This window comes from Thamnophis sirtalis, unplaced genomic scaffold (assembly GCF_051295495.1).
Source record: "Thamnophis sirtalis isolate CommonGarterSnake01/CBP01778 unplaced genomic scaffold, rThaSir2_p1.2 scaffold_3, whole genome shotgun sequence".
Lineage (NCBI taxonomy): Eukaryota > Metazoa > Chordata > Lepidosauria > Squamata > Natricidae > Thamnophis > Thamnophis sirtalis.
In genome coordinates, this window is record NW_028261383.1 from 17,231,178 (window position 1) to 17,248,330 (window position 17,153).

Below are 17,153 nucleotides of genomic sequence, written 5' to 3' on the forward strand. Positions count from 1 at the left end.
TTTTCAGCCTCCACACATCACATTTATGGTTGGTTCCAGACGGCAGGTGCCAAGGAATGTGCCAATTCCCTCTTCTGCCCCCATTAAAATCATCCCCCACCCCACGCACTCCAGTTAAATGTGCATAGGGTGATAGTGTTTGTTTTAAATGGATAAGTAGATTTGTGCTGCTCATTATCAAAATCTGAGTGGAAGTGAGGATGCCACCGATCCCAGCTGCCTGGAACTGCCCGAAAACACGAGGCACGGAGGCGACGATGATGTGTGGCAATCGCTTCAGTCTGAAAGAATTGATTGGGGGTATTCCAGGAGGCCATTCACCCACCAATCAGCTCTTCTTGCTGCAATAACGTGCTGAAGCTGATCAGGCCGTTCGCTGTTTGCTGCAAGGACGCTAGCCAGATTAATATTGATGAATGCTGGTAGGCAGAAACTTTTTTTCCTGCCCCCCCCTCCCAAATTAAGGTGCGTCTTATACTCAGGTTTGTCTTATATTTTGAAAAATATGGTATATATATATATATCAGTCCACCAAGCTTTATAGCAGTCTTCGAGCAATTTACAAAGTCAGCATATTGTCTCCAACAATCTGAGTTCTCATTTTACCAACCTGAGAAAGATTAAAGGCTGAATCAACTATGATTTGGTCATATCGAACTCAGCTTTCAGCTTTTCCTCCATTTTGGAACTGGTTTTCTTTTTTTTCTTTAGAGTGTTTCCACAGGGACAAGAAACAGTGTGAGACCTGCAAGCCATCTTTTCTTTTGGACCTCAGGCCTGCCCCACTTTCTATTATTCTACTATGCATTTTCTATTATGGGGAAATGGGAGGGGGGTTATACGGAATTGTGTGATAAGTAGCCATAACAAAATTCTTTCTTGAAAGCCAAGGTCATCCTTTGTCTCTGTACCTCTGCACCTGAACTGGATGGGTAGAAGCTGCCAGCATGGGAGTGGAAGATTAGACCATGTGATGGACTTGTGGGTGTGTGGGCAAGATATTGAACTTTCAACTGGGTGGGGGAAACTGGGAAGCCTTCAGATTTGGGTTTTCCCAGATGTGCCAACATGGCTCTCTTAATAAAATGGAACTTTGAGGAATCTTTTGTCTCGGACTCTGATTTACTTTCGGATGCTTTTTGGAACCCTGACAAATGGGTCACCTGGGGTGTCCATCAGAAGAGGCTGGAGGGGTCTCTGCCCTTTCTGCTACCGCCTTTCAATGTGAAGCTGAGTGATTGATGTGAAAAAGGTACGTGTATGTATTGAATTAAAGAGATAAAAAACATGTACCAAAACGATTTTCCAGATTGTGGCTTCCCTGCCTGTGTCCCAGCTTCCTCCCCTTCAGGCAGGAGTTCCCAACAATCGCAAGACACAAGCTGTGTTTCCCAGAGAGCCTCCTGGTCCTTCTCATCCGACTTCCTGGCTGTTTCTGACAGGATTTGGACTCTTTTGAGGCCTCCTCCAATCTCTGCTCAGTCTTCAGGCAGCTTTTTTTGAGGGAAGTGAGTTCAAATCTCCCAGAGAGAGAATTACAACTCTGTTATTTTTCTCCATCTCCACAGTTTCCTAGAAGGGAAGGAGAGAAAGTGCCGCCTGTGGAGACGTTGATGCCTTTGTCTGACAGGGAGGCATTGAGAGCAGCCTTTCCTCACACTCTCATGACCATCATCCCCGCCCTCTCCCTTCTTCTCAGATGCGCTCCTCTTTCCCGCCTTTTCAAGCGAATCCTGCAAAATCCAGCAGGGGGCGCCTTCTGCCAAAAGAATCACGCACTTCCCTATTGGGCCACTGGAGAGCGAAAGTCACGGCTGCCTTTGAAGGAAGTGACATCATACAGCCGTGCCTGTCTAGGACGCCGCACTCGCTCTCCTTAACTCCTGGGGCTCCGCAGGAGGCGGGGAGGCTGCGGGAGAGTCTGGCGGGGGGAGATCCAGACGTACCCCGGGCGAGTTGGGGACTCTTTCCGTGTAAAGAGAGGTAAAGGAGAGAGAGACCTGCGTCCAGCCCTCCTCTGGGTTCAACCCCGGGTTCCATGCTCCCCAGCCGCCCTCTGAATGCAGGGAGAAAGGAGGATGCCAGGAAGGTGGCGGGGATCCGGGGATCCCTTCCCTTACATGTGTCCTGGGAAGAGCCCGAGTCGGGGGAGAGGATGGTCGGACTTGAGGAGACCCAGCAGGAGAGGAGAGAAGCAGGCGAGGAGAAGGCAGGATTCGCACCAGGCTCCCAGAGGAGCCGATCCTGTCTCGGGATGTGTGTGTGTGTGTGGAGAGAGAAGCGGGGCGGCCTCTCCAGCTGCCTCCTTCCCGGCCCTGTTCAAGGGGGGACGGAGTCCCTGCGCTGGGATAACCCACTGGTGGCTCTAGACAGGTTGGGTGAAACTTTTTCAGTGGCTAATTCTTGGCATATATTTTTCTTTCCATCTCAGATACAGAAACTGGAAGTCAAGGCAAAATTTTCTTTTTGGGGAAAAAAGAGCAGAATAACTTGCAGGGATCCGTCCTGGGGCACCAGAAATGGTCCTGTGAAGGAAAAGGCATCTGGAGACCCACCAGAGTCCTTGGACCCATCTGGAGTTGCTCTGCAGGACAGAGAAAGGATGGAGACACAACCTTTTGCCAAGGAGGGAAGTGGAAAAGGCCCTTCAGCTGCTCAGCCTGAGAAGGGAGGGAAGCTCTGGACAAAGACTAGGCAGAAGATCCTGGAGGAGGAAACCATCCACCCTTCAGAAGTTCAGCTCTGTCATTTCATCCAATACTGGGAGGCTGAGGGTCCTCGGGGGCTTTGCAGTCGTCTCCATGACTTTTGTAGGCGATGGCTGAGACCAGAAAAGCACACCAAAGCCCAGATGCTGGACCTGGTGGTTCTGGAGCAGCTCCTGCTCCTTCTGCCCCCAGAGATGAAGAGCTGGATTCGGGAGTGTGGAGCAGAGAGTAGCTCCCAGGCGGTGGCCCTGGCTGAAGGCTTCCTCCTGAGCCAGGCAGAGGAGCAGAAGGAGCAAGTCGAGTTGCAGGTGAGGCATTTTAATTGAGGGAGCTCAAAAGGGAATGGAGAGTGAGTTTGAATACTTCACCCCTCCTTCACAAATTTCAGACATTCATAATATGTGAGGATGTCCCATCAATTCTTGTAGGACATTGTTCCATTGTTCTCTCACTCAACCTCACGGATGGATATTGGGGGCTTTGAGGTTGTGTTCCAAATATAAGAATCCACTTTGTGTCGTGTGACATACATTAATTCTGCTTCTTTTTTCCTTCCTCCTATTGGAAGTGCTGCACTGTGGAGATCAGAGATCCTGAAGGAAAGAGGACTCTATCAAATCCCCCTCAGGAGCTATTTTTCAGGAAGATCCCTTGGGAAGATCCAAGTCGGGACATCTCAGGAGGTAATTGAAGATCCTCCAATTACACAGAGATCCCATCTGTCTTATCTGCTTATATTCTGTAGTATACCTCCTCTTATTTTGTTAACAATGCATTTTGAAATTATTTTATCATTGCAGAGAAACACAGAATGAAGTTTTCTGTTTTTTACGATGGAGCTCAAAGTGTGATTGAACCTCCAAATCAAGTAAGAAAGGGAAAAATTATTAGATTTGTATTCTCCTTTCCTTCAGGAAGTGAAGCGGGTGTGCAGAGTGCTCTCTCCTTCTATTTTTCACCGTCTTTTGGACTGGATTATTTTTGTGTTCCTGCACGACATGGACAGCATGATAGCTGTTTCAAGTTGCTGTCAACCATCTTAACTTTTTCTGTAGATTATTACTGTGGCAAATGGTTTGTCATTTCTACCCTCTGATTCTGTTTAGGAAATGTTTTTTTAAAGACCACAGGTTAACTGGTTCTCTAGGTACTCTTCCAACTATGAGTTTATAAGAAGTAATTTTTTAACAAGTCCTTCAAGAAATAGCAATAAACATATCACAGTGATAGCGTCTGCTAGAAACCCATTCTTTTTGTCATTCTTTGATTAGGAATTATGCAAGGCTAATGAAAAATAACTAAATACTCACATTGCCACATTACCATTTTTTTAAAAGCCTTGTTTCATAACCAGTAGTTCAAAAAAATAAGCATATCACATTAAAAAAATAACACAGAATTTTAAAATCCAAAGTGAGTGGCCACATAGAGCATGTCATCGCTGTACGATGGGCTTTAAAATAATTTCCAATCCTCTGATTGGTTCCTGGATTAAGAGATGAAACATTCTGCTTTGCAAAGGCTGAGAAACTACCTTCCCAAAGGCTTGTCTCTTTTTTGTTTTCTTCGATTCAGCCCATGGCTTAGACCAGTGGTCTCCAACCTTGGCAACTTTAAGACTTGTGGACTCCAACTCCCAGAGTTCCTCAGCCAGCTTTGCTGGCTGAGGAACTCTGGGAGTTGAAGTCCACAAGTCTTAAAGTTGCCAAGGTTGGAGACCACTGGCTTAGACTACTAGATCAATAAATGATATAGAGTGATAGATCAGTTGATCCAAAAATGGGATTACTTTACTGAAAGGCACTAAATTTTGCAGAATCAATCAGCTTGATAAAACTTCCCCAAATATTTCTTCGGTCAAATAAATTTTCCAAATTGTCTCTTTTCTCACCTAAAATTAGAGCTTGTGTGAAGCACAGCCATTTAAGTTAGTGGATATCTTTGCTTTGGGAATTTGGGAACAATGGAGCAGAATAACAGAGTTGGTAGGGATCTTGGCAGTCTTCTAGTCCAACCCCTTGCTCAGACAGAAAGCCTTATAACTTTTCAGATAAATAGCTGTCCAGTTTTTTCTCAAACTCCTCCAGTGCTGAAGCATCCAGAACTTCTGGAGGCAAGTCATTCCACTGATTAATTGTTTTCACTGTCAGGACATTTCTCTTCAGTTATAGGTTAGTTACTCTCATTGAATAGTTTCCATCCATTGCTTCTTGTCCTTCCTTCAGTTGCTTTGGAGAATAGGTTGGGCTCCTCTTCTTTGTGGCAGCCGCTTAGATATTGAAACACTGTTATCACGTCATACCTAATCCTTCGTTTCGTTAAACTAGACATCCAATTCCAGCAACCATTCTTTATACGTTTTCATCTCCAGGACCCTAAACATCTTTTTTGCTCTTCCCTGCACTCTTTCTAGAGGCTCAAGATCTTTTTTTACATCTGGCAACCAAAACTGGATGCAATATTCCAAATGTGGTCTTACTAAGGCATTATAAAATGGTTCTAACACTTCATGTGATCTTGATTCTATCCCTCTCTTAATGCAGCCTATGATAGGGTTGGGGTTTTTTTTTTTGTGGCAATTGTAGCATACTTCTGACAAATGTTTAAGTGATTGTACACTAGGACTCCAAGATCCCAGTTGTACTTTCTACTGTTGAGCCAGTATCACCTATTCTATGCCTGTGCATTTAGCTTTTCTTTCCTAAATGAAGAACCTTACATTTCTCACCATTGATTTTCTTTCTGTTAGATGGCGCCGAATCTGTCAATCCTTCTGTATCACAAGCTTATCTTCTGAAGTGTTGTTATTCCTTTCAATTTGGTCTTGTCTGCAAATTGGATGAGTTCCCCTTCTATCCTCTTGTCTAAATCATTGATGAAGATGAACAGATCTTGCAAATCCTCCAGTTCTGTTCTTTTTTCCATGTTCAGGAGAGTCTGGTGTCCTTCAAGGAGGTGGCTGTGTATTTCTCTGAGGAGGAATGGTCTCAACTGCATCCTGATCAAAAAGTACTCCATTCTGAAGTCATGCTTGAAAACCATAGGAATGTGGTCTCCCTGGGTAAGAGTTTTCTTGTCTCCAATTAGAGAGTTCGAGATGACAGATTATAGTTAGTTTTTTATTTAAAAAGTCACTAATCAGATATCGTCTCCTCGGAGGGAGAAGGAAAGGATCTGGCCTTCTCATACATCAAGGAAGGAAAGAGTCAATATACCTTTGCTTACATGTTTTCTGTGAAGAGCATTCTCCCAATCAAATTCATGAACAGAGGCCTGATGTAGTATGTCTCAGAAAATTCTAGGGTACAGGTAATCCCCAAGTTACGACAATTCACTAAGTAAGTACTTAAGACCCAGTCCTGAAAATATAAATGTTGCAGCACCATGGCTGTCATTCACACTTACAAACAAAAGGCGCTGCAACATTCTCTCCATCTATACCCCCACCCCAACCCACTGAGACTTATATTGTGATGATGTAGCGAGATGTCGGTTCCTTTGCCTACTTCACTGAATTTGCAGAAAACAGAAGCCTAAAAGAGTGAGAGATATGTGAGATCAGTAGTACAAATTCTCACACTAGTGATCTTATGTGATCTTGTACTACAGTACTTTAAGCTTCTGTTCTTGGCATATTTGCTTTGTGCTTGTGCAAGCAAAGCGTGATTGGAGCTGTCGTCTTTCTATAAATATCGGTGGAGGGGTGTCGAGTGCTGGCTTTGTTGCTGTAATGGGATTGGTTGCTGTGTTGTAACATCTTGATTAGTGATGGGGTTGATGTTTGCAGATTAGTCGGCTGTTTGTAACATCCTGTGTGGCTGAGGTACTAGCTGTGTGCCTATTGTTCTTTTGTGTTGTAATGACCTGGGTAATGGGCTGTGTGATGATATCCTGAGCTCTATTATAGTGATATCCTGAGGCTTGTGCTGCAACCTCCTGGCGGGTTGGCTGCATTGTAATATCCTGAACCTTTGCATTGTGACCTCCTGAGTTCTGTGATGGAATGTCCTGAGCAGATGGCTGTGGTGTAACATCCCGGGCTTTGGTTTGGCTCCGAGTTTGTGGTCTGGCCATGTGTTCATGGCGTGTGCCAGTTTGCCTTGTGTGGAGGTCAGAGGGGGGTGCAGCAGTTGGTGATACCGCCGTGGTTTGGCTCCTGGATGGTTGTTGTATTTGGTCTATGGGATGGGTTTGGATTTGAATCTGGTGAGGGTGATTGGTGGATGCATCCTGTGTTGTTCTGGAGGTTGCAGCACAGGACTCAGGATATTACAAAGCCGAAGGCATCAGCCTGAAGATGATGAGTGGGACCTAGTTGAAACGTCGCAAAAGATATTCTCAATCTTACACGGGAAAAGACACGAATATGCCAAGACCGGCACACACACACACACACAAACACACACACACAGAGTGTTATGTCAAAGTACCGGGTATGCCAAAATATGGGAGAGAGCATATATATAAATAATTGAAAAGAAAGCGATATTTTCTAGATATTTTCAAACCTTTCATGACTCACATATATAGAAACCATCATATTACAGGCATGCAAATGGAATTTCGGAAAAATTCAGAAATAAATTCAATTGAATTTCTACAATTTGATCTTTTTCTCTAACCTTGTTAACATTTTCATTTCTCTTGTGCTTTGAAGGTAATAATGGGGAGGAGAATCAAGATTCCTCTGAACTGTTTCAAGTGATAAATGCTAAAGATGGAATGGAGAAATTTGGATTTCGAATGGAATTCGAAAACCATGAGAGAAACCAGTCAAATAATTGGAATGAGAAAAGCTCATCTTCCACTGATGCTCCGATGCAAGACTTTCTTGCCCAACAAGAGAAAATAAGAAACAAATATATTGGGAAAAGTGAGAAGCTAATCAATGATAAATTACATGTAAGCGAACACTATTTAACCCAAAACAAAGGAGAAGACACTATAAGACACAACGGACAAAATTATAATGGAACATTCATTTTTTCTCTTGGAAATGAGTCCTTCACATCTCAAAAAGTGATTCACACAAAAAATAACCCTAATGAAAGTTTGGAATCTGGAAAATATTTTAGAACAAGGAGGCAACCTACTTCCCCTGAAAGAATTCATACTGGGGAGAAACAATGTTCAGAAGCAGCTGTAGCCCATGCAGCCCAGTCCCTCCAAGCAGCAGGAGAGAAACCCTATAAATGCATAGAGTGTGGGAAAACCTTTATTCATAACAATGGCCTTAAAAACCACAAAACAATCCACACAGGAGAGAAACCATATAAATGCATGGAATGTGGAAAGACCTTTGCTCTGAGCAATAGACTTGCTGTGCATAAAAAGATCCACACAGGGGAAAAGCCATTTAAATGTATGGAGTGTGGGAAAACCTTTACTCAAAGTGGTCATCTTATTTCCCATAAGATGATCCACACAGGGGAGAAGCCATTTAAATGCATAGAGTGTGGAAAGACCTTTGCTCACAGAGGTAATCTTATTTCCCATCAGGTGATTCACACAGGGGAGAAACCATATAAATGCATGAGTTGTGGCAAGACTTTTGCTCGTAGCGGTCAACTTAGAAACCACAAAAAGATCCACACAGGGGAAAAGCCATTTAAATGCATGGAGTGTGGAAAGACCTTTACTCAAAGAGATAATCTTATTTGCCATAAGATGATCCACACAGGGGAGAAGCCCTGTAAATGCATGCAATGTGGTAAAACGTTTACTCGTAGCTATGAACTTAAGATCCACAAAAAGAGACACACAGGCGAGAAACCATATATGTGCATGCAGTGCGGGAAAACCTTTACTCGTAGCTACGAACTTACTATTCACAAAAGGAGACACATGGGAGAGAAACCATATAAATGCTTGCAGTGTGGGAAAACATTTACTCGTAGCAATGAACTTACTATCCATAAAAAGATCCACACGGGAGAGAAACCATATAAATGCATGGAGTGTGGAAAAACTTTTGCTCGTAATGGTCAACTTAGAAACCACAAAAACATCCACACAGGGGAAAAACCATTTAAATGCATGGAGTGTGGGAAAACCTTTACTCAAAGCACTGGACTTAGAAAACACAAAACCATCCACACAGGGCAGAAACCATATAAATGCATGGAGTGTGGAAAGACCTTTGTTTATAACAGTAGTCTTACTAACCACAAAAAGATCCACACAGAGGAAGAACCATTTAAATGCATGGAGTGTGGGAAAACCTTTACTCATAGCAATGTACTTAGAAACCACCAAAAGATCCACACCGGGGAAAAACCTTTTAAATGCATGGAGTGTGGGAAAACTTTTACTCAAAAAGGTCATCTTATTTCCCATAAGATGATCCACACAGGGGAGAAGCCATATAGATGCATGGAGTGTGGGAAGACCTTTGTTCAATGTAGTCATCTTGTTTCCCATAAGATGATCCACACAGGAGAGAAACCATATCAATGCATGCAGTGTGGTAAAAACTTTACTCGTAGCTATGAACTTACTATCCACAAAAAGAGACACACGGGAGAGAAGGCATATAAATGCATGCAATGTGGGAAAACCTTTACTCGTAACAATGAACTTACTGCCCACAAAAAGATCCATACAGGAGAGAAACCATATAAATGCATGCAGTGTGGGAAAAACTTTACTCGTAGCTCTGAACTTACCATCCACAAAAAGAGACACATGGGAGAGAAACTACATAAATGCATGGAGTGTGGGAAAACCTTTATTCGTAGCAATGAACTTACTGCTCACAAAAAGATCCACATGGGAGAGAAACCATATAAATGCATGGAGTGTGGAAAAATCTTTACTTGTAGTAATGAAGGTACTGCTCACAAAAAGATCCACATGGGCGATAAACCATATAAATGCATGGAGTGTGGGAAAACCTTTACTCATAGCAGTGTCCTTAGAAGCCACAAAAAGATTCATACTGGAGAGAAACCATATAAATGCATGGAATGTGGAAAGACCTTTGCTCTGAACAATAGACTTACTATCCACAAAAAGATCCATACAGGGGAAAAGCCGTTTAAATGCATGGAGTGTGGAAAGACCTTTGCTCAGAATGGTAATCTCTCTTCTCATAAAAGGATCCATGCTCGGGAGAAGGCATGTAGCAATAGAAATTCCACTTCAGACTTATATCCCACTCCACAAAGTTTTATAGCAGTCTTTGAGCAGTTTACAAAGTCAGCATATTATCCCCAGAAATCTGGGTCATCCTTTCACTGAACTGAGAAAATTAAAAGACTGAATGAACGATGAGCCAGTCAGATCGAAATCAACTTTTCCTCCATTTTGAAACTGGATTTCTTTTTTCTTTTTCATTCAGAGCCTTCAGTGGGCACAACAGCTGGATCATCCACAGTGTTCATCATAAGAGACTGGAGTCTCTGCCCATTCCACTTGTCTTTCAATGTCAAGCTGAGCAAATAATTTGAATAGGGCACTTTTATGTATTCAATTCAAGAAATAAAAACACAAATGCATAAAAATATTTTCCCCGATTGTGGCTTCCCTGCCTGTGTCCCTCCACTTAGACTGGAGTTCACAATAACTGCAAGACACAAGCTGTGTTTTCCAGAGAGTCTGTTTCCCCATCCCACCCCGCTGGGTCTTAACGTGCGACGATATGGCCAGCCATCAGTTCCTTTGCCTGCTTCGGTCCATTTCTAGAAAACAAATGCCAAACCTAGTTTAATGCAAGATCATGTGAGACCATTAGTGCAAGATCTCAGGCTACTGATCTCGCATGATATCGTACTACAGTACTTTAGGCCTCTGTTCTTTACTAACCAAGGCCTGCATGAGATCCAGGGCAAAATGCTTTGGAAACAAAGGAAAGGCCTCTTCATTTTCAAAGACTTTTGCCCTGGACCTTGTGCAGTCCACAGTTCCTAAAGAACACAGGCCTAAAATACTGCAGTGTGAGATCACGCACCACCCTTGGACCATCTCTTGCCTCACCTTATGGCAGCAACACCAGCAGAGGCACGGAGGTTTGGAGGAAGCACGTGATCCAACCCAACAGATGCACCGCCACCTGCCCACTGTCTCTGTCTTTGCCTACAGCCAGGGGTGGGATTCAGCCATTTTGTACTGGTTCGGTGAACTAGATGTTAATTTTGCATCCAGTTTGCCAAAACGGTTGTTGCAAGGACTGGCAGGTCCTTCTCACACCTCCCCTCCCAGGAGTCTCCGTGCTTCCTGTCCATCATGCTAGGTAAGTGCATGGCCTCTGCAGAGGGTCTAGGAGGGCAAAAAATGGGCCTCCCAGAAGTCCATAAACAGGCCTGTTTCCGACCTCTGTGGGGCCTCCAGAGCCCCGGGGAGGCCATTTTCGACTTCCCAGAGGCTCGAGGAAATCCTCTGGAGCCTGGGGAGGATGAAAATGCCTGTTCCACCATGTTGTAGGAGACAAGTAGGCCATGCCCACCCAGCATCCGGACAGAGAACCAGTTGCTAACATTTTTCAATCCTACTCTTGCTTGCAGCGGTGATGGGGCAACCAGCTGCATAGTGTGTACAGCAGGCTGCATCACATGCCTCCCCCACACCCCATGCCTCTGCCTTCGTCTGTTGGTGCTGCCGCCGCCACGAGGAATGATGGGGCATGGGTGCTGCCACACCACTGTCCCAATCCTTTTGGTCCCCACCGTCGAACCTGGTCCTCCGTATGCGCAAAAATTAGAGAAAAACACTATTTGAGAATATCAGTCTGGCTTTCTCTGATGGAGGCACTGATACATCCATGTGGTTAATATGGAAAAAATAATAATATATAAAGACATTCTGAAAGAACAGTGGACTTAAAAGTAAACAGGAACTGAATAGCCAAGGGATCGAGTTAGCATGGTGACCACATGTACAAATAAAATCAAGATACGAGAAAGATGTCAAAATATAAGATTTTTACAAAGAGCAAACATAATTAGATCACATCCTGACAGGAACAGATTAAAAACTAAAAGAAATTGTTATAACTATTTACTGAGCTTTACAATGGAAGAACAAGTAGACATTTTTTTTTAGACATTTTATTAACATTTATAGGCCGCCCTTTTCCCTAAGGAGACTCAGGGCGGCTTACATTTCATAGGAGGGGAGTGTAAGACAGGACACAAAAGAAATGTGAATAAAGAAAAAAAAATAACCAATAAAACACAACATTCATTCAACATTCGGGCGGGGCGAGATTAGGATCTTATCCCCAGGCCTGACGGGATAGCCAGATCTTGAGGGCTGTGCAGAAGGTCTGGACAGTGGTGAGGGTGCGAATCTCCACGGGGAGATCGTTCCAAAGTGTCGGAGCTGCAACCGAGAAGGCTCTCCTCCGCGTAGTCGCCAGTCGGCACTGACTGGCAGATGGAATTCGAAGGAGGCCTACTCTATGCGATCTGATGGGACGAAGGGAGGTAATTGGCAGAAGGCGGTCTCTCAAATAGTCAGATCCACTACCATGAAGGGCTTTATGGATGGTAAGTAGCACCTTGAAGCGCACCCGGAGATCAACAGGTAGCCAGCGCAGCTCACGGAGGATCGGTGTTATGTGGGCGAACCGAGGTGCGCCCACAATCACTCGCGCGGCTGCATTCTGGACTAGCTGAAGTCGCCGGATGCTCTTCAAGGGCAGCCCCATGTAGAGCACATTGCAGTATTCCAGCCTAGAGATCACAAGGGCTCGAGTGACTGTTGTGAAAGCCTCCCGGTTCAGGTAGGGCCGCAACTGGCGTACCAGGCGAACCTGGGCAAATGCCCCCCTGGTCACAGCTGACAAATGCTGGTCAAAAGTCAGCTGTGCGTCCAGGAGGACTCCCAAGTTGCGGACCCTGTCTGAGGGGTATAAATTTTGACCCCCCAGCCTGATTGATGGAACGTTGGCCAAATTATTGGGAGGGAAACACAACAGCCACTCGGTCTTGTCTGGGTTGAGTACCAGTTTGTTAGCTCTCATCCAGTCCTTAACGGCCTCAAGACCCTGGTTCATCACGTCGACCGCTTCATTGAGTTGGCACGGGGCGGACAGATACAGCTGTGTATCGTCCGCGTATTGATGGTATTTTATCCCGTGCCTCCGAATGATCTCGCCCAGCGGTTTCATGTATATGTTGAATAGTAGGGGGGATAAGACCGAGCCCTGCGGCACCCCATAAGTTAGGGGCCTCGGGGACGGGGAAGTAAAGGGATTCGAAATAATTAGCTAAATGGCAAAACCTCTGGGAGATGAATTATACATTAACAACGTGAACAGCATATAAAGAAAACCTATATAAAATGTTTTACAGATGGCACTTTCCACCAGCAAGACTAGCCAAGATGTTTAAGGATATGTCAGCTAAGTGCCGGAAATGTAACCAGACACCGGGCTTGTATTACCACATGTTGTGGACGTGCCCTAAGGCAAAAAAATATTAGACAAAAATACACACTTGGATAGAAATAATGATAAAAGAACACAAAGACTTAAAACTAGAAATATTTCTGTTGGGTATTATATTAGAAAAATATACTGAAGGAAATACGTATTTAATATTACATGTATTAACATCGGCTAGAATTGCATTTGCGTAATACTGGAATAACAGTGATCCCTACAGAAGAGAATGTAATAAAGTACTAGAATGTGCAGAAATGAGTAGACTAACATGTAAAATTAAAGACAAGGAAGACACTGAATATATTTTAATTTGGGATTCATTTTATCAATGATTAATGAGTAGAAACAGAAGTTAAATTTCTTTAAAAATACAAGAGAATGATTAATATTGTAAAAATGGTTTTTCAAAATATAATTAAGCACTATTCTCATATGTTTATGATTGTTATGATGAGGCATTACTGAAATTATATGATTATTACTAATATTATAAATACTATTGTTATGATGATGACTATTGCTCAAATTAACTGTACCGAGACAACACAATTTATATAGACCAGGGGATTTCTAGAAAGCCGGATCATCATTGTAGTTCTCCCTGGTGGGTGGCGTATGCGGGGTCGATGGGATGGGGGGGGGGAACAATGCATGTAGTGGGGGAGGACAGCTGCCCATTTTCCGGGGCATTTTGGCCCCTTGTTAGCCATTTTCCGGGTTTTTTTTAGCTAAATTTGGATTATAAAACTTTCTATGTTAAACTGCAGGGAAAAAATTAGATACATACAAATCAAAGGTTACTTCCATTCATTTAAAATGGATTTTTAACCATTTTCCATCCTTTTAAATTCTTTGTTTTGCTTACTGGCGCTAACCCTTTTGTGTCATTGTCGACTGCAAATGTGGTGGAATATGTTTGTTTTCACTTTTCATTTGTGGCCTAATGATATATCCCTGCCATAAATTCTCCAAAGGGCTTAAGTTTCCTAATCACATTTGTTGAGGTGAATTTCCTACTCAATCCCTACATAAAAATGTTTTTTCTCCCATCATAGTTTAGATTGATATTCCTTTTCCACGAGCTTCCTTTATTAATTTCGTAATTCCACCTTTTCCTCAGTCAGAGATGAAACGTGCTTTTCTCCTCTTCCTTTCGCAAAGAGCCTCGTTATGAGGTAAAATTTTCGGAATATCCAGAGATTTGAAGTTTTTCTCCATTTTGAAACTAGTCTTTTTTTCTTTCTGCACAGGGTGGCCGTGATGGGAGGGACCTTTCCCCCTACTCCTATGCCCATCATCCCTGTCCTCTCCCTTCCCCTCAGACGCGCCCCTCTTTCCCGCCCTTTCTAGAATCCTGGCACTTTGCGGCCAAATCCACCAGGGGGCGACTTCCACAAAGACAGTGGAGACCCAGGCGCTTCCCCATTGGGCTGCTGGAGGGCGGACGTCAGAGCTGTCATTCCAGAGGAAGTTGCGAAGAACGTTAGATGACAAACGCTTGCCGCTCTAGGACGCCGCACTCACTCTCCTTAACCCCTGAAGTTCCGCAGAAGTCGGGGGTGCTGCGGGAGAGTCTGGCGGGGAGAGATGCAGATGTGCCACGGGTGAGAGGGGGGTGCTCTTCTCGTGTCCCATGCTCCCCAGCCGCTTCCTGCACGTAGGGAAAAGCGGAAGAAGTGGGGATGCCTGCAAGGCGGCGGGGATCCCTTCCTGCCCCGTGACCGGGGAAGAGCCCGAGTGTGGAGAGGGGAGAGTCCGCCTTGCAGAGGCTCAACAGGAGAGGAGCCGAGCCGGGGGTGGGGGGAAGGACTCAGGATTCGCACCAGGCTCCCAGAGGGCCCGATCGTGTCTCCGGAGCGGGAGAGAAGTGGGGATGCCTCTCCAGCTGCCTCCTTCCCGGACCTGCTTGAGCGGGGACCGAGTCCCTGCGCTGGGATGACTCACTGGGGACTCTGGGCAGGTTGGGTGAAGCTTTTTCAGTGGCTAATTCTTGGCATATATTTTTCTTTCCATCTCAGATACAAAAACTCAAAGCCATTGGAAATCTTTGCAAGCCAAAAGTTTCTCTTGGGGAGGCAAAAAAGAGCGGAATAACTTGCAGGGGTCCGTCCTGGGGCACCTGAAATGGTCCCGTGAAGGAAAAGGCATCTGGAGACCCACCAGAGTCCTTGGACCCATCTGGAGTTGCTCTGCAGGACAGAGAAAGGATGGAGGCACAACCTTTTGTCAAGGATGGAAGCGGAAAAGGCCCTTCAGCTGCTCAGCATGGGAAGGTGGGGAAGCTCTGGACAAGGACTGGGCAGAAGATCCTGGAGGAGGAAACCATCCTCCCTTCAGAAGTTCAGCTGCGGAATTTCATCCAACACTGGGAGGCTGAGGGTCCTCGAGGACTCTGCAGCCGACTCCATGACTTTTGTAGGCGCTGGCTGAGACCAGAAAAGCACACCAAAGCCCAGATGCTGGACCTGGTTGTTCTGGAGCAGCTCCTGTTCCTTCTGCCCCCAGAGATGGAGAGCTGGGTGCGGGAGTGTGGAGCAGAGACCAGCTCTCAGGCGGTGGCCCTTGCAGAAGGCTTCCTCCTGAGCCAGGCGGAGGAGCAGAAGGAGCAGGTCCAGTTGCAGGTAAGAGACTTTAGGGAGCTCAAAAGGGAATAAAGAATATGTTTAAATACTTCACCCCTCCCCAAACTTTTCTCAAAGTCATAATATGTGGCGATGTCCCACCAATTCTTGTCGGACATTCTTCCATTGTTTTCCCACTCAACCACACTGATGGATATTGGGGGCTTTGTCCCTCCCCCCTAATATACGAATCACTTTATGTTGTGTGATGTACATTAATTCTGCTTCTTTTTTCCTTCCTCCTATTTGAAGTGCTGCAATGTGGAGATCAGATATCCTGAGGGAAAGAAGAACTCACCAAATCCCCCTCAGGAGCTATTTTTAAGGGGGATCCCCTGGGAAGATCAAAGTCAAGACATTTTAGGAGGTAATCTTAGATCCTCAGATTACCCATCTGCTTTACCTTCACTCTCTGTATTCTTCTATAGAATACCTCCTCCTATTTTGTTAATTATGCATTTTGGTATTATTTATTCCCTACAGAGAAACAAAGAATGAAGTTTTCTAGTTTTTACAATGGAGCTCAAACAGCGATTGAATCTCCAAATCAAGTAAGAAAGGGAAAAGTTATTAAATTTGTATTCTCCCTCTAGGAAATGTTTGCCCATTTTCTTACCTAAAATTAGGACTTGTGTGAAGCACAGCCACTTAACTTAGTGCATATCTTTGCTTTGGGAATTTGGGAACAATAGAAGAGAATATCAACGTGGCTAGGGATCTCAGAGGTCTTCTAGTCTAACCCCCTGCTCAGACAGGAAGCCCTATAACATTTCAGATAAATGGCTGTCCAATTTCTTCTTAACCAGCTCCAGTGTTGGAGCACGCACAATTTCTGGAAGCAAGTCATTTCATTGATTAATTGTTCTCACTGTCAGGAAATTTCTCTTTAGTTGTAGGTTGGTTCTCTCCTTGAATAGTTTTCATCCATTGTTTCTAAAACAGTGCTATCATGTCACCCCTAGTCCTTCTTTTCATTAAACCAGACATACCCAATTCCAGCAACAGTTCATTGTATGTTTTAGCCTTCAGTCCACTAATATTTTTGCTGTTCTTCTCTACACTCTTTCTAGAGTCTCAAGATCTTTTTTAAATCTGGCAACCAAAACTGGATGCAATATTCTAAGTGTGGTCTTAGCAAGGCATTTTAAAGTGATACTAACATTTGATCTTGATTCTACCCCCCTCTTAATGCAGCCTATGAATCTGTTGGGGGGTGAACTTGGCAAGTGTAGTTACACTGCTGGCTTAAGTGATTGTCCACTAGAACTCCAAGATCCCTGTTTCACTTTCTATTTACTGTTGAGCCTGATATCACCTATTCTGTGCCTGTGCATTTGGTTTTTCTTTTCTAAATGTAGCACCTTCCATTTCTCACCGTTGATTTTCATTTTGTAGATGGGGACCAAACTGTCAATCCTTCTATATCTTGAGCTTATCTTT

General features: G+C 44.3%; 1 protein-coding gene across 1 annotated transcript in view; it reads left to right on the forward strand.

The window, feature by feature from the left end:
* The first annotated feature begins 1,893 nt into the window (after positions 1-1,893).
* LOC148047311 (uncharacterized) overlaps positions 1,894-17,153 on the forward strand; it is a 30,551-nt gene continuing 15,291 nt past the window's right edge. Inside the window, exons 1-9 of the mRNA XM_087708040.1 lie at positions 1,894-1,983; positions 2,432-3,016; positions 3,277-3,391; positions 3,509-3,576; positions 5,640-5,769; positions 7,366-9,944; positions 15,222-15,713; positions 15,966-16,080; positions 16,197-16,264. Of these exons, the coding sequence (XP_087564166.1) occupies positions 2,603-3,016; positions 3,277-3,391; positions 3,509-3,576; positions 5,640-5,769; positions 7,366-9,944; positions 15,222-15,713; positions 15,966-16,080; positions 16,197-16,264 (3,981 nt within the window). The 5' untranslated portion in view covers positions 1,894-1,983; positions 2,432-2,602. The remainder of the gene's footprint in view (positions 1,984-2,431; positions 3,017-3,276; positions 3,392-3,508; positions 3,577-5,639; positions 5,770-7,365; positions 9,945-15,221; positions 15,714-15,965; positions 16,081-16,196; positions 16,265-17,153) is intronic.